General features: G+C 42.2%; 1 protein-coding gene across 2 annotated transcripts; it reads left to right on the forward strand.

Annotated features, from left to right (window-relative positions):
• The first annotated feature begins 5180 nt into the window (after positions 1-5180).
• si:dkey-160o24.3 (N-acetyllactosaminide beta-1,3-N-acetylglucosaminyltransferase 2) lies at positions 5181-9121 on the forward strand. 2 transcript variants are annotated; one of them, XM_046295920.1, is made up of 2 exons: positions 5181-5429; positions 6112-9121. In XM_046295920.1, the coding sequence occupies exon 2, from the start codon at positions 7198-7200 to the stop codon at positions 8689-8691; it is 1494 nt and encodes a 497-aa protein (XP_046151876.1). In that variant the 5' UTR covers positions 5181-5429; positions 6112-7197; the 3' UTR covers positions 8692-9121. The 2 variants fall into 2 exon arrangements, with proteins under 2 accessions (XP_046151876.1, XP_046151875.1); XM_046295919.1 differs by having other exon boundaries at positions 7194-9121.
• The last annotated feature ends 490 nt before the right edge of the window (positions 9122-9611 follow it).

A 9611-nucleotide genomic window follows, 5' to 3' on the forward strand; every position in this document is an offset into this window, starting at 1 on the left:
CCTACGTTGACTGACTCACTGCAGTGTGTTTGAGTCTGTTCGGTTGGTATGGTTTTATCCATTATTGCATCCTTTGTTTCATTCCTATACCTTTATTATTAACACAAGTATACCTTGCTTGGTCATATTGACTGAATGATCTGATATGTGTCTGTCTCTGTCCGACCCCGCCCTCTTGCCAATGACATCATAGATTATGACATAATCTATTATCATGGGATATGTTAGATTTACACATTACAACAGCTTGTCTACTCCGCTATGGGTTACAGGCATCCCTCAGAAAGGGTGCACCTCAGAAATACTATGAGATTAAATGGACAGAGAGCACCCCGCTCCTCTACCTAAAAGAAAAAGGGCATTGTGTAAAATACATGAGTCCCCATGAGTTGGTTTTAAATGAAAATGTTTATTTGCCCCTTTACCAGTAGAGTCTCACAGGAGATGCATGTATCACAAAACAATGTTACCATATAAAAAATGACAACCAACTCCTTTGATGAATTCAGAGGATTATTGTGGAATATCATTTAGAGATATACATGTTATTTTCATGGCCCAAAGTTCTGCCTAGTTTGTCTTAGTATCACTGTATTCAATCTGGGATTTGCAATGTAGGATACTGCCAGTGACGGTAGTGTGCTTCTAGTGGTAGTTCAAATGTAAAATCCCCCCTTACCTCCTTCCCTTGCAACCAATATTTCCTACTTTCCACATTTACTCTCTCTTTCTCTCACGCACACACACATGCACGCACGCACGCACGCACGCACACACACACACACACACACACACACACGCACACACACACACACACACAATGTTTGTGTTTTTACAGAAGTTGTCCTCATCTCCTTTACGCCCCCTCTCCCTCTCTTCTCCCCCTGCCCCCTGCATGTCCTAGCGGTCCAGGTAGTTGGGTGCATGGGAAAAGAAGCAAGCAAATCGTTTTCCACTCAGTGAAAAGTGTCTTCATTTTAACATTCAGCAATAAATCCCCTTTTCTCATGTCTCCATTCTTGGAATATGCTAGAAGTTTTTTGCAAGTTTTATCAAAACATACTTGTAAAAAAGAAAAAGAAAAATCCAAACCACCTCTTCATATGAAAATAAATCTTTATTCCTACCATTTTGAAAGTGTTGTCATTCTCTGTCACAAAGAAGAGGCCTCCTCCTTCATTGACCCTCAAAGTGTAGGGGGGATTCTCAATCTTACGTCAGAAGCTAGTTTTACCTGCCAATTTATGATTGTCTATCAAACTGATAATAATTATTCTGCTTTATGCTGATCCCATTCATCTGTGTGACAGGTAAGGGTCAATCCAACAAAATAGACTTTGAAAACTTCTAGCCACTGGGTGGCAATATTTTCATGTTTTATCTCTTCCTTTTCAAACTCATATTTTCTACCCCAGGAAAGTATATTGCATTCTCACACGTAACCAGTTTCCCTTTTATAGATCAAACAGGTTTCTCCCACAAAGTTTTTCCTTCCTTAGTGTGGTTATTCTCTGATTACGGATAGGTATGATTTGTATTGCCTGGAATATTGCTGGCATGATTCATCTGATCTACCGTTCTACTAGGCTAAACTCCATTACTTAGATGGTCATCTTGACTTGATGCAGTGGTGAAAAAAGTACCCAATTGTCATACTTAAGTAAAAGTAAAGATACCTTAATTATAGAAAAAGACCCAAGTAAAAGGCACCCAGTAAAACACTTGTTGAGTAAAAGTTTAAAAATATTGGGTTTTAAATATACTTAAGTATCAAAAGTATATGCAATTGCCAAAATATACTTAAGAATCAAAAGTAAAAGTATAAATAATTTCAAATTCCTTATATAAAGAAAACCAGATGGCACAGTTATCTTTTTTTATTTATTTTTATTTATGGATTGCCACAGGCACACACCAACACTCAGACATCATTTACAAACTCAGCATTTGTGTTTAGTGAGTCTACCAGATCAGAGGGAGTAGGGATCACCAGGGATAAGAGCGTGAATTGGACCATTGTCCTGTCCTGCTAAGCATTCAAAATGTACTTTTGAGTGTCAATGAAAATGTATGGAGTAAAAAGTACATTATTTTATTTACGAATGTAGTGTAGGAAAAGTTAAAGTCATACTACCTAAGTAGTACTTTAAAGTATTTTTACTTAAGTACTTTACACCACTGATTTCATGACAAGCATCAAATAGATAAATGAAGGGCATAATTAGGAGACATTTTGGTAGTGGTCTCACACCCTCACGCCCAAACTCAGACACACTTCTCAGACAGGTTGAACGGCCTCAGAGAGAGAGGTAATGTTCTCTAGTCAAAATGTCCCAGTACTGTGGTATGTGGTTGTATCACCAAGCCCTCTTAAGATAAAATCAAATGTATTTATATAGCCCTTCGTACATCAGCTGATATCTCAAAGTGCTGTACAGAAAGATGAATGCACTAACTGTAAGTCGATCTGGATAAGAGTCTGATATGCTAGTCATTTAGCAATGTCAATGTAGACACACACGTGATGAATTCATCAAATGTCTCATCTTCCTGTTGAATAAGATCCACCAACTCTGTTTATACTGAATACAGATGTATGGAGCACACCTCATTCCTGATACACAGAGAGGACTTATCTCTCAAAGCAAATGGACTGTAGTGAACACATACAGTGGGGCAAAAAAGTATTTAGTCAGCCACCAATTGTGAAAATTCTCGCACTTATTAAAAAAGATGAGAGAATACTTATTTTCCACCATAATTTGCAAATAAATTCATAAAAAATCCTACAATGTGATTTTCTGGATTTTTTTTCTCATTTTGTCTGTCATAGTTGAAGTGTACCTATGATGAAAATTACAGGCCTCTCTCATCTTTTTAAGTGGGAGAAATTGCACAATTGGTGGCTGACTAAATACTTTTTTGCCCCACTGTACAATATTGGTTTCTGCGGGGGCAGTGACATACCTGTGTCTCAATCTGTTTAGTCAAGGTTGTTTCTGCCCTTGTTGTTGCAACACACACTTTGACATGATGCTTAACATTCCATACATTGCAGTGATTTAGTCATGCAGTTGAGCAGGTGTTTGCACATCTCGTAACTCCAGTTCTACCTGATAGGCATTGAAACCCTCAACAGTCAGAGACAGTTAAAAATAAATGCCTGGGAAGATTGTCTATTTACAACACAATGTTCCACAGATAAAGCACTGATACAATGTTGATAACAAACCATTGATTTGTGTTAGATCAAGGTGAAACTGGCAAAATATATATATATATATATATATTTTTTACATGCACTTTGTATAGTATTCTCTTCCAGCTTGGTGTTTGTCTGGGGTGGGCTACCGTTGAAGTATTACCCAGTTCAAAGTGTGTGGTTTGCAAATCAAATCCAATCAAAGTTGATTTGTCACATGTGCCAAATACAACAGGTGTAGATCTTACCGTGAAATACTTACTTACAGGCTCTAACCAATAGTGCAAAAAACAACAGTAAAAAGACAGGCCATATACAGTAGCGAGGCTATAAAAGTATTAGCGTAAAAGAGGGGTTGGCGGGTGGTGGGTGGCGGGACACAATGCAGTTAGCCCGGTTAGCCAATGTGCGGGAGCACTGGTTGGTCGGCCCAATTGAGGTAGTATGTACATTAATGTATAGTTAAAGTGACTATGCATATTTGATAAACAGAGAGTAGCAGCAGTGTGTAAAAATAGGGTTTGGGGGGGGGGGGGCACAATGCAAATAGTCCGGGTAGCCATTTGATTAGATGTTCAGGAGTCTTATGGCTTGGGGGTGAAAACTGTTGAGAATCCTTTTTGTCCTAGACTTGGCACTCCGGTACTGCTTGCCATGCGGTAGTAGAGAGAACAGTCTATGACTGGGGTGGCTGGGGTCTTTGACAATTTTTAGGGCCTTCCTCTGACACCGCCTGGTGTAGATGTCCTGGATGGCAGGCAACTTAGCCCCAGTGATGTACTGGGCCATACGCACTACCCTCTGTAGTGCCTTGCGGTCAGAGGCCGAGCAATTGCCGTACCAGGCAGTGATGCAACCAGTCAGGATGCTCTCGATGTTGCAGCTGTAGAACCTTTTGAGGATCTCAGGACCCATGCCAAATCTTTTTCGTTTCCTGGGGGGGAATAGGCTTTGTCATGCCCTCTTCACGACTGTCTTGGTGTGTTTGGACCATTTTAGTTTGTTGTTGATGTGGACACCGAGGAACTTGAATCTCTCAACCTGCTCCATTACAGCCCCATCGATGAGAATGGGGGTGTGCTCGGTCCTCCTTTTCTTTAATTAACAACTGGCAATGGCCTTTTCAACTGATATTAACTGTATATTTAGCTATATTGTGGCCAGTGAGCATAGCCGCGAGAAGTAGCAGTGTTGAGGGTGCTGCACCACCCCCTGAAAAAATCTATTGTTTTTTTGTTAAATTCATATGATTATTTTATTATTAATATTTAAAAATATATATAAATAATAATCAAATTAGTGCACTAGGTCTTTATTACTCCTGTATCAGCAGTGAAACATCCTTGTCAACAGAGCGGGACAACACCCCCACCCCAAAACATCTTCACTCTAAAATAGTATTAATATTATTATTGTTATCTCTGGAAGATAGTAGAAACGTCTTATTAGGTCATTTCTGTCAGTCGTGGTAGGTTTAGTATCAACAATGAAGGGAATAGATACAAAATTGACATAAAATATTTGTTTAAAGATTTTAAAGATCCACCCCTGTCTCCCTAGAACCTAATTTATCACATCTCAATGGGTGGTCCAGGTGTCCTCTGACATGGCACAAGTGGGGGCTTGGGCCTTTCCTCTTTTGTCCTTAATTGCTCCTCTGTTGCAAGGATGACATCAGAGTGCACCATCAGACCAACTCCTTGAATTACAAAACCCTTGAATTTCGCCATTGTGTCTAAAACAAAAACAGTTTTGCTGAAAACATAATCGTTTTCCCCGTAAGTGTATTTATACTTCCAATATCGTTTTTCAACTGGAAATATAAGAAATTGAGTGGTACTTTATACTAATAAACATCAGTAACAAACGTATGGCATCTCTCTTGTTCTAATTTCTGACGAGTCGAGGGGGAGTGCCCTTCGTTTGTATATATATATATACCTGCAACTTTTTTGCTGCATAGGTAAGTTCTTGCTCTACGGCCATGCTGTCGCACAAACGTTTGTGAAGGTGGAGGCCACTTCAGGGGACCATTAGGTCTCAGGGTCGTCTGAGAAGACCAAAGAAAATATCCTTTCATTTTTTTGTATTATTTTATTACATAATTTGTGTTTTGGTCGACTTTGTTTTTATATCAATTGGCACACGCGATGGGATACATTGGGCATATGAAAATGAACGCTTAAAGCCATATGGGAAAACGTTCGTTTCAAAATAATACATCGAGGTAGGTTATGGTGTAATTTACAAATAATTGAGTGTTTACATGTACACTAATAATTTGGATTTTTAACTGATTATAACAGTAGGCAGATTATGCAAGTCATGTAATCACTTTATTATGTTTATCTTAATCAGCGTAAGGTCAAAATCGAAGTAAGCACACCCCGATTAAAACACATGGTTTCTGAGTCATTTGTCGAATTATTAGGACGTGTACACACCCTAATCAGCGTTCCAACTGTGTATTTGATCTGCGCATGTGGATCAACAACTGAGGTCGTTTTCACCTACAAACTTTATTATGTCCAAACTCAAAATTGTATTGTAACGACCCTGGGTTTATAAGCGCGGAAATCGCCGCACGAGCATGTTTCGCGATAGCGCGCCGGACCTCGGGCTCGAAGGTCGAGGGCTCCCTGCCTGTTTCATTACATTGGTGTCAGAAGTGATCGGACCTCGCATCCACGACAGTGCGTGTGCTTGGCTGGTGAGCGAGGACGCGCTCTTTGAAAGGAGGGAGTAGTGGGTTCGAGACCTGCTCCCTGCCTGTTTCATTACAGTATTAATTGGCCAAGGCAGAAGCTATTGTAATTAACTGAAATGTGTGAGTCACACCAGAGAGGAAGACGCGAAGCGAGAGGGAAAACTAGGCCCATAATCATCAAGTGGCGTTTTTTCTTTGACAGGTGACATGGAGCACAGGGCGTGGATTACCTAAAGAGACACCAGAGCTCGACGTTCAGTGCTGCCCGCTGGCCCGGCAACATCTGTCTAGAACGCCGGGACAGTTAATCTAGACGCCTGGCCCGGCGTAGTAGGCCTAAATGATCAAACTCCAAAACAGAAAAAATATATATAAAACATTGACGACGTCTGACGTTTCACACTTAGTATCAACCAGCATTCGGTTTCTAAGCAAATCAAATACAAAAACATTCCCTCTGCCTTACTTGAGTGAGCCCCGCCTGAATAGACTACACCCTGGGAACTCTCACCAAGACCCGTCTCAGCGGAAGCAGGAAGCTCGTAAATTCATCAACGCACGCATTCAAAAGTGTTCCACCAGCTTTTCCGTCTTTTTTTCATATCACAGTGATGTCATTATTAGCAAAGACATGTTTACATAGACCTACACTGTAGAGCTGCTTGCTTGTCAAGAAATGACTATTATTTACGACTATTAAATCGTATTTATGACTATTAAATCACTTGTTGTCTAAATACAAAATGAATATTGTAATAATGCTATTCTGTAGTCAAGGCCTGTGCTATATAATTTTTTTTTGAAACAGATTGATTTCAGAAGCTGTTCATGAGCTGTCGTTTATTTATCAGCTGAATTTTAACCGTGGCAAGAAAAAAAATCGTGAGCACACAACTCATCACACAGCTGATGTCTTCTAATAAGCCCAGTCACTGCTAACATTCCTAAATGCAATCAGCTGCATCATTCTTGGGAGAAGACATGTTTACTGTTGCCTTGTTTTCCACTTTATATTTAAATAAGCCTACACATCACACTTCATGTTTTTACATACTTAAAACCATACTAAATTACTTAAAATCAGAAGTAATTATTCTTAGTTAGTCATACAGCTGTATTGACTTAAGTGACAAAAGATTGCAATAAAATCCTCCACCTCTTCCCTCTCCTCCTCTCTCACTCCCCTTATCATTCATCCCTCTCTCTCCTCACAACTCTTACCCATTTCTTCTTCACTCTTCTCCAAATGTATCTTGCCACCTCTCGCTCTTTCCTTTTCTCTAGTTAAATGGCGCAATGCTATTGCCGGTGGCGACGGGTGCTCCTGTGCCTGTGCTGTGCTCCCTGTGTCCTGGTAGGGTCTCTCTGTGTGTATATCACCCTGGCTGTGTGTTATGGTATGACCACCAGTACAGGCCTGAGCAGCTCTGCCCCCATCCTACAAATTCTACCAGAGAGCTTCATTGCACCAGGGCTTACCAGAAATGACTACCTGGCCCCACACCCCACCAACTCCTTCTGGGACCCCAAGCCCCACGGAGGGGCCCTCTGGAACCGGCTCCAGCTACCCATTGACCGCCATTACAATCCCATCCTGAAGCCCAAATCCAGCAAAGAGCACAATGACCATCTTGATACCAATAATAATAATGCAAACTATTTGCGGCTTTCCCTTCCCACCTTGAGTGCAGGGTTCTCTGAGATTGGGAACTTGACATCTCAAATGGATGGTTTTCAGGAGCTGCCCCTGCAGATGCAGATGTTTGTGTACTCCATGCACTTCAGGGACTACCCTGTCCTCATTGAGCCTGCTAAACTGTGTGGACGTGGGCTAAAGAAGGGGCAGGGCCCTCTCCTACTGCTGGCCATCAAGACCCAGGGCCTGAACTTTGAGAACCGCCAGGCCATCCGGCAGACATGGGGCTGGGCGGGGTGGGTGGCAGGGGCGACGGGGAAAGGCGGGGTGGTGCGGAGGGTCTTCCTCCTGGGGAAGAACCATGTAGAACCCCATGTGGACATCAGTGAGTTGCTGCAGCTGGAGAACCGCCACTACGGGGACATCCTCCAGTGGGACTTCCACGACTCCTTCTTTAACCTCACCCTGAAGGACGTACTGCTGTGGGACTGGCTCTCCACCCGCTGCCCCCTGGCACGCTTCGTCTTTAAAGGGGACGACGACGTCCTGTTGCGGACCCCTGCTCTCTTAGACTACCTCCGGGAGCAGACGATCCAGTCAGGGGGGCCCGGGTCAGAGGGTATGAAGGGATTCATGGTAGGGGATGTGATACGAGCGGCTGTCCCCAACAGAGTCAACTCTACTAAGTACTTTATTCCTGATAGTTTCTATAAGGGGCTGTACCCTCCGTACGGGGGTGGGGGAGGTGTGGTGTACTCAGGGGAGCTGGCCCTGCGGCTCAACCGTATCTCCCGGAGAGTTCACCTGTACCCCATTGATGATGTCTACGTGGGCATGTGCCTCCACAGGCTTGGGGTCCACCCCATCCACCACCCCGCCTTCCTCACCTTCGACTTCCCCAAGAAAGAGGGGGAAGAGCAGTGTGCGTACCACACGATCTTACTGGTACACAAACGTAGCCCTGCTCAGGTGATGAAGCTGTGGTCGGAGATAATGACGAACCAGACAGAGTGCAGCAACACCATCCTGAGAATGGAGAAGGAGAAAAAGAATACACTTCTGATAGATCCTTTTAGTGTGAAAGACAACGAGGGACAGGAACTTCTGATGGATCCATGGGATAGTTCTGGAAATTCAGCTTTATAGTGAGGTAATCACTGACTGGTTTAAAACTGACAACGGATGGATGGTGATGAAGGAATGCTACCACTTGAGAATAGGGAAGAGCCTGCAGGACCTTCTGAAATACCCTTGGGGTATGCTAGAAACTTCCACTCCACACTGAGGTAACCACTGACTAGTTGTTATAAAACTGAAGGTGATTAATTGACTATCGAGAAGGCATGCTGCCATTTTAGAATGGGGAAGATGCAGGGCCTTCTGGGAGAACAACAGGGTACACCTGGAAACTTCCTCTCATAGTGAGGCATTCAGACTGGCTTTCCTATTATAGAAAACAGACATATGGTGATTGACTATCGAGAAGGTGTGCTGCCACTTGACAATGGTGAACAGTACCAATTATTACTGTAAACACAAATGTTCTTTTTAAATTAATAAACAATGCTACGTTTGAGAAATAGTAGACTCGCTGTTTTAAAACCGACTCAAATGATAGATGGAGAAAGGTATGCTACCAGCTGAGAATGGCCCTGTAATAAGGCCCCACAATGTGAAAAAGGTGGACCTAGGTTTGAGAGAAATACAGAATGTTGACGAAACATTTGTTTGGAAGTATTTATTGAAGTATAAACCAGAATGACTTAATTGGTACAGTCATCTGTGATGAATGTCACTGAAGGCCATACATTGCATACATAGCTCAACTGCCTCCTATTGAACAGGTTTCGGTTCCTTGATGTGGGCATGAATTCTCATGCTCAGTTTCTGGGCTCGGAGGCTAGTTATGAGAAAAAAAGATATTAAGGGCTTAAGTCAGATTTATGAGGTGCAACAAACATTTTTAGATAAATCCATTTTACTGATTTAACCACTGCCAGTGCATAATTGCCAATTTATCTGAGGTTTGGGTATTAGAAACAGGTTAATGAGTAAATAAATGTGCA

Source organism: Oncorhynchus gorbuscha, linkage group LG13, assembly GCF_021184085.1.
Source record: "Oncorhynchus gorbuscha isolate QuinsamMale2020 ecotype Even-year linkage group LG13, OgorEven_v1.0, whole genome shotgun sequence".
In the NCBI taxonomy this organism is placed as follows: Eukaryota; Metazoa; Chordata; class Actinopteri; order Salmoniformes; family Salmonidae; genus Oncorhynchus; species Oncorhynchus gorbuscha.